The sequence below is a fragment of the Rhyacophila brunnea genome, unplaced genomic scaffold (genome assembly GCF_057557595.1).
Source record: "Rhyacophila brunnea isolate RB1 unplaced genomic scaffold, BYU_Rbru_1.0 scaffold_3, whole genome shotgun sequence".
NCBI lineage: Eukaryota > Metazoa > Arthropoda > Insecta > Trichoptera > Rhyacophilidae > Rhyacophila > Rhyacophila brunnea.
In genome coordinates, this window is record NW_028232965.1 from 57,071,710 (window position 1) to 57,090,345 (window position 18,636).

General features: G+C 34.8%; 1 protein-coding gene across 2 annotated transcripts in view; it reads right to left on the bottom strand.

Moving 5' to 3' along the window:
- The window catches only part of LOC147068599 (methylcytosine dioxygenase TET-like), a 190,682-nt gene that overhangs the window by 17,051 nt on the left and 154,995 nt on the right, over positions 1-18,636 (bottom strand). For both annotated transcript variants that reach the window (XM_085952344.1, XM_085952345.1), the window contains one exon: positions 8,175-8,354. In XM_085952344.1, the coding sequence (XP_085808470.1) occupies positions 8,175-8,354 (180 nt within the window). The remainder of the gene's footprint in view (positions 1-8,174; positions 8,355-18,636) is intronic.

Consider the following 18,636-nt stretch of genomic DNA (forward strand, 5'->3'; position numbering starts at 1 on the left):
ATATGTTAATCATCATCATCATCAATGGCACTACAGCCCAGTGAGGGTCTTGGCCGCCTTCAGAAACGTCTCCACTACCCTCCTGTCTGCCGCAATTTTGTTGCAGAATTTTAATTTAAGTTCCATAACATAAGTACTTTCGGTCGATAGTAGCTATCAATTAAAAATATGTTATTGAGCAACAGAGCTTTGAAAGGTACACTCGCGTTGTATATATTACGGTATTTACATGTACAGAATCTGATGTCCAAGACCATGGCCCCCACAAGGGGGGGGGGGGCTGACAGGGATCGAACCTAGGGGGCCCGGCGTGAGGGGTCGACCACATAAATGAGATAAACATACATCTTAAATTTGCTCAAATAATAAAAAAAGTCGCCTGCGGGCTATTATACTTCGGAGTTATTACCATTTTAAAATATGTTGTTGTGACGTGTTAAGTCATAGTCGGCAACTCCATAATTCGATGTGTTAAAAAATCGCTAAAAACACACTGAATTTTATTTGACCTCGAACACCATTTGGAAAACAACACTGTATAGCGTCAGACTGCGTTTAACTTTAGCGATAGGTAGGGGGCCCGCCAAAGATCCTGACCTGGGGGCCCGCTTCAAGATGTGGGGGCCATGTCCAAGATATACTGTCTTATGGGGCGATTGATTCTAAAATAATTCATTTTTGGATGTAAATATTACAGGATCTTTATCGTCTTATCACCAAAGAAATTCACTTCCAGCTAGTGACTTCAAAATGATGAGGTTATCAGCGTTTAATGGCAATAGCGTGGTGATACGTAAAAGGTGGCATTGCATGCATGGAGGGGGGGTCGTGGAAGCTGGGAGGGCGGTATGAAAGCCTGGAGGGTGGCGCAAAGTCTAACTACCCCCGATACATAAGTGAATAGATGTTGGGGTAGGTGCAGCGCGCACCGGCTATTGCGCACCCTGTCACGTCACTGGAAGATCGATGCAAGGCATGACTCCCATAAGCAGGCGACCGACCGCCAGACCGACCCAGGAAAAGCCCCAAAACAACAGTATTACCTATCTTAACCTGCTTGCAACAATAAAAAATTGCAATGAAATTATTGCTATTACTAACGTCATCTGGTGGGTGGTGCACAAACTTTTCTACGGAAAACTTTATTAGTTTTATAACAGATGCGTGCTAACATTAATAACTTGATAAGATTATCTATGGATGAATGACCGACATATAGACCAAAATATATTGCATAATATAAGTATTATGTACCTATATATTTATACGTATCTATTATTATAATACGATGCGGTAGAAATGAATTTACACAATCATTGAATTAAATAAAATCATTGGTACCTTACCTAGGTATTTTGTATTATTTATGATAATAATAATACTATGGTAGTCACTGTAACGGTAAATACGTGGTGGAAAAAGATTATATCAATTTATTAAAAATATAAAACCAAATGTTTGTTGACGTTGAAAGACACAGTAGACTGACTGCTTTACAATGTAGGTATAATAGGATTTAACTAGTAATAATATATATATTTTTTTTAAATTATGTACTAAACATTGCGATCATATTATAATATGTTATATTTTAATTGATTAATTAATTACATTATGATATAATTCAAAAAACAGTTGACTTCTGATCTTTTCAGTATGGTAACGTGATTATTGATTGGTGTTTTGAATCTACGAGGGAAATAATGGGAAATGAAATACATAACGGGTAAGGAGTAGCCGGTAACCGATCTCGAGTAAGAAATAATCCGGGATAAGCTTAAACACGTATCAAGAATACGTCATACGTCGAATACTGACAACTGCTCTCGGTTTATGCATTGACGCTCTATTGCACATGCATAATGCGTGTTTCATTTTCGTAGGACACTCACACATTCAAAAGCCTGTATCAAAATGTAGTGAATTGAATATTCTCTATCGGAATTATATTTATTATCTGTTCTGTGGAATCTACCATAATGTACTCAATGAATACAATTAAAACATACAATAGGTACTATATGATCAATGTACGTAATCCACATAATATATAATAGAAATCATTTACATAGTACATAATTTCTCCTAGGTTCTTTCGATTGAAACTTTATAATACTACATAGAGATCATCAATATTATGTTACAAAAATGTCTTTAAAAATAAAATCACTCGTTAACCATTCACCCAATCGCAATGTATGTGGGAATATGAGTAAAGAGGGGGCAACATTACAAATTAATGTTGAATACACCGCATGTGCAACACGGGGTTTGGATACTGGAGCTTTTATCAATGCCGCAACGCACTACGGACTATCACTATGCAGTATGCATGCACCTTAGGATGGGAGAAATACACAATAATAGCTTTGACAAATACCTAAATTTTAGTGAAAAACAAAAATATGCAGAATATTAGTCGTAATATACCAGGCAAGCTGGAGCTACACAGTCTCTCTGTCATTATAACGTATATTCATCTAGCTAGGAAAACTTGCATGGTTAAACCATTGTGTGAGAATGGACACTATTGAATAAGATACCACGTGGGTCTAGTATAGTCGGCAGGCCAAACTTGCTATTACCTACTAAGGATGTAGGATCTACAGGGTCTACCAACTAGTGAATAGAATATACGGGAGGATGAGAGCTTTTGGGTCAATGATAGGACGTAAATCGATATAGGTTTTTTAGAACAACGAAGCGAAAATTAACGAAATATCTACACCATGGCCCCCACAAAGGGGCTGGCAGGGCTCTAGCCTGGGGGACCGGGCTCAGGAAGGGCCCGGCGTGGCGAGTCGACCAGATAAGTGATATAAACACACATCACAAATTCTTATGTGGTTGTACGATTTAATTTTTAATTGTTTATCGATACTCGACAACTCCATAAATTGAAATGGGTGTATTAAAATATACAAAAAAACACAATATATACATTGAAGTTAAGCACCCTCCACCGAAACTAGCCCCGCACCCCACTTGGTCACAATCGAGCGTACCGCGGGACCCTACAATTGGTGATATGAAGCATCTGAAATAATTGGATTGGGAGTGTCCTGGGAGAAGATGCCCAAGACTTAGGATGCTATGCTCAAAGTGAGCTTTGACTGAATTTATTTTAATGCAAAGTGCCAGGAAGAGAAAAGCACATGGAAATTACGAAAAGAAAATAAAGTTACGTTGTGTATACAGCAAAGAAAGCGAACCTAATCATACGGACAGCAAAAATTATGTGAAGAGATCTTCACGCCGCATTTTTTTTAAAAGCAAGATAATTGGCCTTAGTAGCAACCAAGTCTGACGGGCCATGGGCCCAACTGCTGGTTGGGCCGACTTGAGCATTTACTCCCGTTCGGAGCACATTTTCAGACAATCCTGTAAATATACACACTAATTCTATCGCGTACACCATTTGGTACACCTACTGTAGAGCGTTACACTGCCTTTATCTTTAGCGATAGGTAGGGAGGCCCGACAAAGATCCAAGCCTGGGGGGGGGGGGCATGTTCTACATACTTATTTGAAGTGTTAACAATAACAAAACTATAAAGTATTACTAAGTACAGATAAAATATTTAACCAAAAGGCTTGAGAACAGTTTATTTTATATGCAAGATATAAATAGTTATGTTAGATATTAGGTATTTATCTTAACTAATTACTAATTAGTATACTTGGGAAATTTATTACCTCGCAGTTCCGTCGAGTAATAATAATAAATTCTAAGTTAGCTTTTCCGAAGCACCTAATTAATGGGAAAATTATCGGCGTCTCATTCGACGTTGAACTTTCCGCATGACGGCCGATGCCCTCTGTCCCTTTCGCACGAAAACAAAACAGAGATGACGTGGGTAGGTCGTTATTAGAGAGGTTATGTTATCAACAGTATGTATAGAGAAGAGATAGGTATACTATGTACGTACGTATCTATATATATATTAAGGGTGGTAAATGTTTATATTTGATTACGAAAGCGCTCAATGTAGGTATCGGTAGGTACATTTATACCTACTTATGTTATTTTATATAAATGAAGGAGAAGACTATGCGGTAAAATGTAGACAATAAAATTTATAGGTCAACAAAGAGGTTATTGACTATCATTATATATTAATTAATTCTGGGAAACTAAGTTAAAAATAATTATATTACAATTTTCTTAGAATATTGTCTTTAATTAATTTTTAAGTCTTCGATAAAAAAAAACGTCTTTGTATTATTACTATAAAAGCCTAACTGTAAGAATATATTAATATCAGTTGAGATTGTCATGTTAAGCGGACGAAACCAGTCCTGATCGTCACTAAATTATGTGGAATGAGATTATGTATATTATATTATTTGAATTAATGCAATGTCTTTCCAGCAAAACTTAATAGTTTACAGTGTTTGCACTATTAAAGTGAATACAAATTGTGTAGAAATGCTTCAGCATCTGAAAACTAAAGTAATCCTCATTGCTCGTACAAACTTCACTAGGTACTTAATTCATAAAAAGATTAATGTGGTTGAAATGTTTACTTAATATACATTGCAATGAAGTTGCATATTTATTTATTTATTAAAAAAAAGACACGTTGAGCACATCACAAATTATTAATTCAGGACGTTCACAAACTGACATTTAGAATAAAAAGTAAATCAATTAGAGAAAATAAAAAATAAAAAAACAGGAATTAAAAAAAAATAAAAAATTAAACAATAAAATAGAATTTAAAAAACAGAATACATAATGTATCGCTAAAAATGTCTGCATCTCTAGGGAATGCATTAACTAGCCTCACAGCCCTCGCTATTGGTGCCTGGTGAGCCTGACATGAGGAAACAGCTTTCAACCAAAATAAGTCATGGCTGCGACCACGCATGTAATTGACAAATTGACATATTGTAAATTCGCATCCATATATTTGTCATATTCTGCTAACGTGCCTACTTAGTACTGATATTATATATTTAAGGGTGTGTGGTTTATAAGCCAATGACTTTTGTGGGAATAATATGTCCAGCCGCAGCGGATTCCATCGACCATGGTTTAAAAGATTTTCTATTTTTCAGTTACATTTACCAAAACACCGGGCTTGTGAAGGGATTGGTGAGATCTAAACACCAGAAAACAACACTGAGAACGTTTTGCATTTGGATAGACAAGTTAGTTAACCGGGTCGCACATCTAAACCCGTCTTGACTGCAACACACCGAATATGTCGATGTGATTTTGTTGGTATTCACAAAACACATGTAATTTAATATACTTCAAACTCGAATGCAACATTTTAGTTTTGAAAAAAACAACAGTTGGTGTCGCAAACAACAAATTTAATGTAATAATACCAAAATGTCGTACTTATGAATGACATTTAGGTTAGCCGCGTGACGTCATTGTCCCGGCATGGCACCGGATATGCGCATGGAAGAAATACGCAACATTGTGTCCAGTTTTGATTTATGACTATTTCCCAGTCGGGACGATTTTCAATGTGCGACTGGGTTTAGCGTCCGCAACGAAGGCGGACGAAGATCGAGAAGTGTGACACGTCTTAGCGATCATCGGGTTTCACGTACACATCTATAAAATCGTTTCCATGACATGTTGGTTGTAGAGTAATACTATCGATTGTCGAATTGATAGAACCATAACCATAATAAGTAATTCGTCATACTGAACAATTCTTACGTCGTTTTGATAACGTATTGAAAATTGAAGTTTCCCGCTGAATTTGGTAACACACTGTATTTACAACGGATTACCAACACAGCTGCAAACTTCCTTCGTCCATTTATTACACTTATAAAGGCGCACACATCGAAGAAGATAATGCATCCGTGTATGCACCTTCACATGCATTTTCTGCCGACTTGCATTTTGGCCCGCATCATTACGAAAGCAAACTGATTCCAGAAAGTTTTAAAAAAAAGCAAGGAGAGATATAATGTCACATTGATATCTATACCTCAACCAGTTATTTAAACAAGTATATTTGTAAAACCTAATCCAGCGTCGTTTATTTTTATTGATAATACACGCAAAACAGATAATAAATAGAATTCCGATAGGCTATATACCAATACAGTCAATTTTGACGCAGGGTTTTGAATGTGTGAGTGTCCTACGAAAATTAGCCACGCATTATAGACGTGCAATAGTGTGTGTAATACACCAATATTAAATGAGCGTCAATGCATAAACCGAGAGCAGTTGTCAATATTCGACGTATGACGTATTCTTGACACGTGTTAAAATTTATCCCGTATTGTTCCTTACTCGGGATCGGTTGCCTGCTTCTCCTTACCCGCTAGGTATTTCAGTTCCCATTATTTCTTAGTTCCCTGATAATACACCTTGGGCAGCCTTTGAATAGAGTTATACTAAATTACAAATTTACAAATATTAATGGGAAAATGTTTTAAAATGATAACATTATTACATTAATAAATATATACGTAATGCCATTAGAATATATCACTATAGAGTGGGTAGCGCGACGTGGTATTAAGATTTGAATGTTGGGCATAGCGCGAAAAGCCACAAAATATACAAACAGATAAGCAAGCAGATACTAGTACGCGATGTGATACATGTTGCCAAATAGCTGAAAAGGCATTTGGCCGACAAGCCGCTACCCCAGTGGATAATCATTATTAATTAATTAACAATAAATTATTGTCGGACAAATTCATTGTCGTTGTAGGTACAGCGGTACCGGCACATATTCAATAAGTTCGGCAAAAATAAGTAACAGCGAAAAGGTAAGGACCGAGAGAAATGAAGTATGTGGAAGTTCTTACTCAGCAGATGCTCAAAGCCGTCTAATGATACAATACCATGGCTGATAAAGGAAAGAGAACATATTTTTTATGCTATTGATTTTGCTTGCAAAAATGAATTTGCGAAGGAGCTAGATACATATTATTAATTATTATATTATGGTAGGTAAGTACTTTTTTAACTGAAAAAAATAGGAAAAAACTAATTTATTAATACCTATCAATTATATATTATGTATGAGTAAGTGTGTATATCTATTTATGCTGGGAGTGTAACATGCTTGGAATATTTTACCTGTGACGAGTTTCCGGATTTTTGTGAGATACGATAATAATTTCAAGATATTTTTAAATACAGTTCTAAAATGAATACTTAGTCGTCTTGTTATAGATTACAGGATATATTGTATTTTATTTGATTTTCCCTACACCACCCACCATATAACCACACACGTTATACTAAGTCGTAATGAACGTTGGGAGTGCTCAATATTGAGTTTGTAGAGACTCAGTAGCATCCTACCAATACCTTAGTAACACAAGTAATAGGTAGGTATGTAACATATGGAGGTTGCCAAGGTACAATGACAAAATGATGCAAATGCTGACAGTACGTATTATCGCAGCCATAACATAAAATGCACATGTAAACATTTATTATCATGAAAATTGCAAGATTGCGTGCATGAATCAAAAAAGTTTCATGCGATAATTGGCCTGTGCAGTAGAATGATGGTGGCGAACCTGTCGGTAAAAAACTGAACTACACCGCGCAGACTCGTTTTGTGGTTAACCAATTTTCCCGACCTGTCAAATAGTACCATAAAAAGACAACATCGCGTCTCGCTTATTCTTAAAGAATGAGATTGGCGAGACAGTCAGAACATTTACGTGTAGACAGTTATTATCGCGACAGTTTAAAATACACACTATTGGTGCTATTAGAATGGTTAGATTTTCATTATTTACATTTTTTTTTAGTAAAGTAGATTCGTTAGGATAGATAAGTTAGGGTAGTTAGTGGAAACTATAATATGGCGATACCAATAAATATATTTTTGAAGATTTTTTAAAAATGTTATATTAAATCTTGTAAACTATTCGTTAAATAAAAAAATTGTTCATTTATTTAACAAAATTCTTGTTTCAAACTGTTCTGTAAAGTGGCAAATTGTCACTAGCGCCCTTTTGGTTCAGCAGTGTCGATATTATGATGACAAGCTATCATATCGGTTATACACGTCGATAAATTGATCATAGAAACAAAAATCGGAAATTATAGATTTACACATATTGTCTAAAAACTCAAAATTTAATATATCCACGGGTTCGATTATAACGATTGTGACCCTCAGCAGTGACGAGTAGACAATGCAGTATGAAGAATAATGTGATCGGCTTACCATTGGCTGTGCAGCGTGATGATCCTGCTTCATACCGGGTGCTGGTAGTGGACTGGATCCTGGCGGGGGTGGGGGTGCCGGGAGGGAGGTGGGGGCGGGTGACCGCGAGGGGGGCGACGAGGAGGACGGGGGAGGGACGCCTACTCCGCCTATGAGCGACGACTTGCGGCCGCGGTAACTCTGCAAAGAGACAATTTCTTATTAGTTTTTCGATAAAATATTATTAGAAGAGAATTTCGATGTTCGAGAAGTTAATAGTCCTGAGAAGTAAGCGTAAGTATATTAATTTCCTTCTTTTGTAGGTTAATATCTATAAGAAACACCATTCAATTGGTCTATCGACTTCAACCAAAAGTTTGATCTAATATTATAGTAAGACAAGTTTTTTTTACTGGTATGTACGAGTATATTAGACCTATCTATATTAGACCGCTGTATATTTATAAAAAAGATAAAATTCTGCAACACGATAGATGAGATGATGTTTAGCCCTCCATCCACTTTATCCAAAATATCGGTGTATCCAAACACATACCGATTGAAAAACCATCTTGTGAATTTCGCGGATACGAACCTATGCTATGACCATGGCCCCCACAAAGGGGGGCTGACAGGGCTCTAGCCTAGGGGCCCGGGCTCAGGGACGGCCCGGCGTGGCGAGTCGACCAGATAAATGAGAAAAACACATATCTTAAATTTGCTCTAATAATAAAAAGTCGCGGCGCTATTATATACTTTGGGGTTATTATCATTTTAAAATATATGGTTCGATGAATTTTTTAGTTGTTATATGTTGATATTCGACAACTGCATAATTCGATGTGTTAAAAATCGCTAAAAATACACTGAATTTTATTTAACCTCGAAAACCATTTAGAAAACACTACTGTAGAGCGTCAATCTGCCTTTACCCTCAGCTATAGGTAGGGGGGGGGCGCCAGAGATCCAGGCCTGGGGGCCCGCTTCAGGATGTAGCGGCCATGGCTATGACCCACCTATTCGAAGCGTATATGGCTTTAATATGTACCTAACATTATTAGAAGACACTAGTGTTGCCACCTGTCATTCTTAAAAAATGTCTGATAGGGTACGAAAATAAACAAAAGTAGATGGTAGAAAAATGCTAAATTTTCTCGAAAATTAAAAAGTGTCAAAAAACTAGTAGTTATTAAACTAGTAAGTATTTCAACACAATATTAAATAAATGTCATAATTATTATCATTGTTTTTAAAAGAACAAAGATCGAAAAATTACATATTTTACAACTAATAATATAGGCACCTAGTACGTGAGTCATGAAATTAAAAATTATTGCAGGTGAGTAATTTACTCGTCATTTTGTATGTAGGTAATATTGATTTTATTTATAAGATACGAAAGACCAGCATGTTGATTTTAAAGCGAATCTGGTATTATATTATCCTAGCTTTATTACCTGGCTTTTAAACTGTTTACGGTGTCGAAAAGCGCTTGATTTAACGCATTTTTTGCAAGCTAGATGCGTAGATCTGGCAAGAAAACCGTTGATATGTACATAATTGTATTATTTCGTAATTTCTCTTAAAATTGCTTATTCCGATATGGTAATGGACACTTAATTGGACCGCGTGATGGATTTATTGATCAAGTAACTTTTGGCGTAAATGTTTTACTAAATCCAAACGAATCGTAGTTTCTTTTCAAGATGTTCGTGCTGGAAAAAATATTTATCGGAATTCTTTTTTATTTGGGTGCTATATTTCAACATTTTATGTATCAGTGACCTAATCTATAGGTTCAGTATACAGATACAAAAAAAATAGTTTAATATTGTTACATAGATACGCTATCGTACTTAATTATGTATAAACATAATATTTAGTTACAATCTACAGAAATACATCGATCTGTCAGAAGAATTATTTTTTTATTAAACGTAGTAAAACGTGAAAATGTGTCTCAGAACTTCTTATATTATGTGTAAATAAAATCAATATTTGTAACAATTATTGAAACCATTTATAAGGAATATGAATCCAAGTTTTTATTATTTAATTTGACGGTTTTACTAAGTTGTAAAGCTATCTTTTATGGAATTGTCACTTGATAAAACGGCGTTCGATTGTTACTTCGATTGTTAATTCGTTAATACAGAAAATGAATAAATAATAACATGGCATTTTCAATATCTCTCTTACAAACAAACGTGAGAATGGAATTCATCATAAAACAGAGTTTAAACTTTAATTAGATGTATTGAACGAAAGTTAGATAGGTAGGTATTACTTTCGAGGAAACATTGATCGTTTCCATATTATAAAAAATAGTGGTTGACTGAAAATAGTTTTGTTATATAAAATGACTGTGAATAATGCGGTATTAGGCATGACATATACGTCAAAAAATTGACTTTCAAAGATAACGGAGAACAATTTTGTTTCAAATTCAAGGTTAATCAAACAATATATTGTTTGAGTTGAATGATGTTATGTAATTTAAAAGATAATAGTATGAAATAACACGAATCTTATTTCATTATAAATATGTACATACAATAAAATTATTATTACGCATTTCTTACAAAATATTTTCAAAAATTTCGGCATCAACATAATATTGAATGTGACCATTGCCGACTCAAGTAGAAAGCTGATACATTCACAACGACTGGGGCCTTATGTTGTAACTTGCGAGTTGAAGTCGCCCGGTCGACATGACGTCATATGACATCATTGTGACGTACTACCGGAGTGAGTCAAAGCATTCGAGAAATTAACGCTACTCAAATACTGGCGTTATTCATTGTCCCCATACACAAATAGGTGTTTCAGCATAATAATACCTATGGTGAGCCGTGTGTGTTGGGCGGCTTGCCTCGAGCGTGTATTGAGCTTACGTCACAATTACGTCATGTCGTCGGGTGACTTCATGTCACAAGTTATAACATAGGGCTGCTGGTCCTACTTTTTCCGCCCCTCCCGTTGTTGTATACTGTCATTGTCATAACTGTCATTGCCTGTCATTGTTCTATAGAGTGCTCATACTGACGCGTCTGCCGTGTTCACAAAGGGAATGGTTTGATTTTAATAGATAAGTTACATAATAATACACTAGCATTGACACACCTTCTACAAATGTAATGCATAGATCAATGCTACATATTTTTTGGAAATCGATATTATCAACGGTTTTTGTGTGAAGGACTAGTCTGACTTTGACAGCTGATGAATAACAGGAATGTATATTATTTATTAATAACACTGATAGTTAATATATTTGATTTGAGATTTTTTTTATAATTCAATCTGAAACGAGAAAAGGCGAATCAATATGTCAAGCAATCTGGGATCTGATTTTGACAGCTGAAAACTGGACCACTCGTTGCTTGTGCAAAAAGTTATGCTCAGGCTTTATTAATCTAAAGATGACGGTGATGTGACACTTAGGGCACAGCTTTGTAGACCGTCTAACGTTCGTTACGGTGCAGTATAAACCCGTAGACATGACAGGTGTTGTTATGAAAAGTTTTTAGTTTCAGATAAACCCGATCGACTTTGAAACTAATTCTACTCGTAAGGTTAAAAACATTTTTATATCCGAATCTTGCATCCAAAAGGATTCATCTAGGAATGAGTGTACGGTTAAGGGCCCGCTGAAGAGCCCGCCGTTCAAATATAATTCAGTATAAAAAGGACCTCGGCGTCGTAACTACGTCAATTTAAATCGATCTTTTCGCAAAAATCACTAATCATCGGAGATTTTATTTCAAGAAATATTATTATTATTACTGATAATTTCTGCCGCGCGGAGAATTATTATTATTTTATGAACACCTGCGAGATGAAGCCGATCAGAAAACAGGGCTGTCAAAATAATATTAAGCATTCATATTTTTTAAATGTTAATTTCATCATGGTTTTTAATCAAACCTGTGCAAGTACGTACTGATAACTTGGGTGGATTTTGTAGCAAACATACTATTGATATATATACGGGTATATTATTATTATAACCCAATTCAAATTGAACATAGGTTGATACTCAAATACTATTATAGTATGTTTATGATTTCGAGAAAATAATACGATGGTATAATTATTAATCCATATCAATTATTTGAAAACATTACATTCGCACTTTGCACAAAATTACAAACACATTCGAAGTTTGCCGCACACGTACAGACCACGTGATATTTGTTTACGCAAAATCGTCGCTTTTCAAAATGGCGAATTTGATTACCAGATTTTACTGCGAAGAATCAGTATGTTCCTTTTTGTCTTTTTTTATTCGTAGGTTTGTTTACTATGTACACCGAGAAATTTCCATTTATAAACTCGGAAACGATTTTTACAGAAGAGTTTTGAAATATAATGCAACCAAAACTGGAAAAAATTCTATCATGGGTGTTGACTTCCTGAATTAGCTAACCCCAGGTCCATGCCACTACGTGAACCACAGTGGATATTAAGCCATTTCCACACTGGCAACAAGTTGCTGGCAACCTCATTAAATTTTACGATGCTTACCAAAATTGCTTAAGAAATTTTACAATAATTATCGTAAAATCTAACGAGGTTGCCAGCAAATTAACTTGTTGCCAGTGTGGACCCGGCATTAGATGCACAAAACTTAAATAATATATATTATAAATAAAAATTTAAAATTATAAATATATTATTATGATTTATGTCTTCGACAGCCCTGATGAAATAAATGTGAAATATGAGTCGGATCAGTCACAGAGCAAATTTATTAACACAAACAACTTTGACACGACCTTTTTATATTAACTAGTAGACCAGATATTATGGACCACATGTTAAAAAATCATATTTTCAATTCTCAAGGCCAATTCTGTAGAACGTCCTCTTACTTTTTCAAACACGCTAATAAAGCCATGGAATATGATAAGATGATGGTTAAACTTGTTACCTATGAATTAAATCGAAAGGCGTACTATCATCACAAGTTTTGTCTGTTTAGAAAAACGTTATCAAAAGCTATTTAGAATCGTGAAAACATATTATTTTTGGTAAGCAGTATTGTAAAACAACGTCATGTCAACCAGTGTTGCCATCTTTTACTATGCTTTTTAAATAGATCAACAGGTAATAATATTATATATGTGGGTATATCGATAAGTGGTTACATAAAATCTATATTGTGTTGTAGAAATGAGTCAATAATTGACCGTGGACGAGACGAGCTGCTCCGGATTGTATTCATTGATACATTGATATGCAAATGACGTTCTAAGCACACCGTTATATTATTATATAATACAATAGACTCTAAAAACCAACGTTTAGTCGGCGAGCTTAAAAAACTTATGTGAATATTTGCAAATCGGTGAGGACATCTTAACATTATGCGAATATTAAATTTTAGTCTTATTATGTTGACCGACGATCATGTTATTTTTTTTTTAATATTCTTCTGGTTTTCAACACGCCGCCATTTTCCACGGACACGCGTCACAGTATGCTTCATGATCATGATTAGAGAATCCAATCCCGAGCTAAAATTTTGATCCCGGGATTTCGGGATTATAATTTGACGATCCCGGGATTGGCGTTTTTTTTCGATAGTTAATATTTTTTTATTTATACAAAATAGGATAAAATCGGTCAAGAATGTCGAGTATAATTTATACTATTTAAGACATTTAATGTTAATATTGTGTACGTTCAATCTTGGAAATACATTGGTTTAATGGAGTAAAAATAATATTGTCATACAGATACTCGTAAAAATGTGAAAGTAGAACAGTTTTTTTTTTGTATTTATTTAAAAAATTCGGCGTAGAAACAAGACGTGCCTGCCTACACGTCCGTGGCACTGGCGGTTAGACGCCGTTCGCGTGCCCGAACGTCAGTGATGTCTAGCTGGTTAAATTGACAAATTTATTATTTTTTTGATGTTATTACGATTGCGTATGACAACAAAAAACGGTTATTTATTATCCGTGAGCATCCGGCGAATACCCATGTGACATGTGCAGGTACATACACTTCACTAACATAATTTTGTACACACACTAATTGATTGTGATTGATAAAAAAATCAATCCCGAAGGTTTCGGGATCGTGTTTACTAATTCCGGGATTCATAGTTATCGAAAATTATTCGGGATCCCGGTATTGGAATCCCTAATCATGATATCCAACTTCAATCCAGAGCATTGTTTTAAATATTGCAGCGTGTTTCTCTGATGTGATATCGGCTATCAAATCAGTCAGGCCTGTATTAGACTATCAAAGACATTTTATCAAAAGTTTTACAGCATTTCATTTTGTAAAACAAGGCATATTAAACTTCGTGCAATACTGTATCAATATCTTTTATGGTTAATTTTGTAAAGAGCTGTTAAAACAATGGAGATCCATCTAATGATAATAATATTAATATATAACATAGGATTAAACGTCACATTTGCATGATACATAAAATACAAATTTACCAACATTCGCGTGGACACGTGCGATTAGTACTAATAATAAAATTGTGTACCTACCTACCTACTGACTATTTTATAAAATTTCTCGACAAAAGACCAACTGGCATCCGGCAGTAACATTTAGAGAAGATAACATTACTGAAGTGATTACAAATATTTTTTCTATGTGAATATACTGAAATAAAATGAAAAAACAACCGTAGTCAGTCTCGATTAGGGATTGCAATACTGAATGAAAATATTAATACCGGTTTTTCGGTATTACAATATGTTGAATACAATTCTTTCATGGCACCAGATTTTTTTTCAAAACCAAACACGAGAGCTTTTTTCTGCTAACATATTCCATCCAAAGCTAACATCAAGAGTTTCCCGCCAAAAATAAATATGTGGTGAATTTTTTGTTATTATCACTTTTATCGGGTGATTCTGTCATTTGAAATATGGTATTTTAGATTATGAAAACGGGTATTTCGTTATCGGTGAATAGCGGGATCCCGGTTTTCAGAATAGTGGTATGCAATCCTGAGTCTTGATGTTTTCGGTCCAGAAAGGAACAAGAATTTTTGCAATTACAGTGATTACCAACAACACATCAAACTAAATAAAATAGACGGCATTATTAAACAAAACCAAACAAACGACAAGGAATGTATAATAATACATTATATACACGTATCGAATAGAATTATAGTTATATAGTTAGAATGTCAAACGTAATTTTATAGAGTTATAGACTATCGACCAAACAAACAAATATTATATGTATTATCTTGCAAGGTAATTATCTATTTTGATATGCTATATAGTTGAACAAATATTTAAAACTTGGTTTAGATTAATTTAATTTGTTCCTAGTATAGATTCATTAGTTTTTTCAATGATTTACTATTTTGATAGGTAAGTACTGCGCGTTTCATATGTAGGGCGTACCTAGATTTTCGAACGTAGTCGTAATCTAGGAACAAATAAAACTTTGCCCTTCCTCTTATCAAAGGCAAACAAAAAATATCATTATCATACATCCATTGGTTACATTTCGAGATAATGTGTCGCCGAGGAAACTAAAAACGAGTTCAACTCAACGCCACAATACTACATAAAATATTACAAAAGTATAATCACAACAAACAAATAAATTTAATATTCATTACTAAGTAATTATGTAGGAAATGTATTATAATGTTTATTATATTACCATGGCTATGCTAGAAAATATATCTAAACACTCATCTTATATGCTCTCAATCCATCGTTTTGAAGTTACCTACCCTGTCAGTTTCTTATCATAATTATTTTACCTCATGAAGGCTCATCCCCACGCAGACAATCGCATGCGCAGAGCAATTATTATAAATGATGTTTCCTTTGAATTTTGATACTGCGCATCCTGTTTAGCAGAGTGGGGGTGTGCTTTCGTAAAGTAAAAGAATTATACGTACCTCGTCTAAAAATAATCGAATTAACATAACATAACCAATAAAGTAACCACCTACCCAATAGAAAACACGTGACTCTAGAATTGAATACAATTTATGTAGTAACTTTCATATAGATATTAATTATAAAATGTAAACAAAGTGTTTTTTAATAAATAAACAATAACATTACATATTGGCTTTAAATGAATAAGGGGTACACGATTTCGACAACTTTACTATCTAAAAAATCAGAAACATTAGTTGTTTATTCTCTTCACGTCCAGAACTAATTTGCCATTGATGTTGCCAATTGTGAGAGCAATAACAATATTATTAAACTTAATTACTCCGGATATCACCATACACAATTTGCGTGAGGGAGAGGTATAGGTAAGTATATATTTTTATTAACCTATTTCGTTGTTGAAATCTTGTCAATTTTTGTATAATAATCGTTTATTTAGTTGTGAATGTGTTAAACTAATAATCTATTATTATAAAAACACAACCAATTCTGTGATGTTTCTAGAAGAGGTCTATATTATGGTGTTAAAATGGATTGCCTTGTGCGCTTCAGTGCCGCCCTCTATGAGCTGGTTGGTGATTGCCGATTCCTTGCATCGGCCCGCGGATACAGCCTTATCAGTTTCTCCCTTAACCACGACCACCCACACCCCGCCTGTTTTTATGCCATCGTAAATTTTGGTATTGATGCCTCTAATATTGCGGATGTACGAGGACTATTTGAAGCCCCAGACTTTATATCTCTTTATAAATATACGACTCACAAAGTTATTTCAAAACAAACCAAATATTACACTCACCAAAGTGAATATAAATTCTAAAGTTATTATAAATTATATGATTAATTTATTATTACGATCGCCGTAAGTGATTTTCAAAAGCTTTCATTATACATACTATATTATATTATTATAATCATCTGTAATTCTATGGAGTATTCAAATATGTTTGACATTTTAGTTTAAGTTAACCTCTGCCGAATATTGGAGGTTAAATGAACGAAACACTAGAAGACGACCGAAGGCTTTTCCTACGTTGATTTGTTACCAAAGAAGAGTTTTTAAGTTGAGTCAATAATCCAAGACAACTTATAGCCATAATAAAAGGTAGAAAAGCTGAGTACATCGATCATATTTTCCGCAATGATAAGTATTATATGCTGCAAGTCAATGCAGGGAATGCATGATCCGGACACAGCTCGAAGAAGAGACAATCGATTGAAATACCCAGTGGTACCCAAGGGGTACATAGAGCCGTTTCACACGGGACACTTGTGTCAAGCCACCGATGTGTCGAGCGGCTGCATTTACACATAACTAATGGGCGCGTTCAGACGGGGACACACGATTGTCACGTTCATTTATATGTAAATGCGGCATCTCGACACACCGGTGGTTGGACATAGGTATCCCGTGTGAAACGGGCCTTACGGTCTGCGGAATTACGTGGCAACGTAACGCACAGAACTGGAGGGACCGGAAGCAACATGAAGAGGCATCGAACTTCATTCAGCAATGGGTACATCTAGTCTGATATCGTTCAAAAAGGTAGATGTTAGGACAGAGATTATTTTGGTTTCCTCCGTAAGTGGATTGATGTCAATGATGTTGGCTATGTAAGACGACTGGCTCAGGATAGGAAGATGCATGGCCCTCATAAGGGGGAGGGGCTGACAGGGCTCCGACTTAGGGGCTCGGGATAGCTAGGGGTGGGTAGACCAGATAAATGAGATAAACACACATCTTAAATTTGCTCTATGGTCAAAAAAGTCGCCTGCGGGTACTTCGGGGTTATTACCATTTTATCACCTTATTATTAGCTCGAATTCTTGTTTGTCCGGTACAGATTTTTTCTTGTGTATCCAGTACATTTTTTTTTCTTGTTTGTCCAAGATTTGTATTGGACGATTGAAGATTTTTAACTAACTTCCCGACTAGAAGACAGAGACTAGAGACATTTGAAACTTTTAGAATATATCAGAACACGACAAAGCATTCTTTTAATACTCTTAGCCATTTTTAAGCAGAATTGAATTCATTTTCAGTTAATTCTGTCTTTTATGGAAAGTTATTATTGTTGGTTGCTAAGGGGGTCATAGCAACTAAATTATTAATATATACGTGTGTTACTATGGAAATCAATATTAAATGTCAAATTGACATTTCAGTATTCTATAATATTTATTCAGTATTTCTATCAAGTACAATAAAAAGTTTTTATTAATACATAGAATTGTCAAGTTTATATGATTCAACAGAAAATTTAAATATATAGTATATAAAAAAAGTTCTTTTTATCTTGTAATTGTGCAGTGCCATTTTTGGTTGTCTTGTGTACCTAACTCCATAATTTTATGACTTAAAAAATCGCTAAAAATACACGAATTTTATTTGACCTCAAACAGCATTTAGTCAGACTGCCTTTAACCTTAGCGATAGGTAGGGGTCCCGCCAAAGATCCTGGCTTGGGGGCCCGCTTCAGGATGTGTGGGCCATGGGGAGATGTAGAACAATTCAATTACCAATAGAAGATTGCACCAAGAGTAGAAGAAACATACTTAATTTAATATTGTTTATA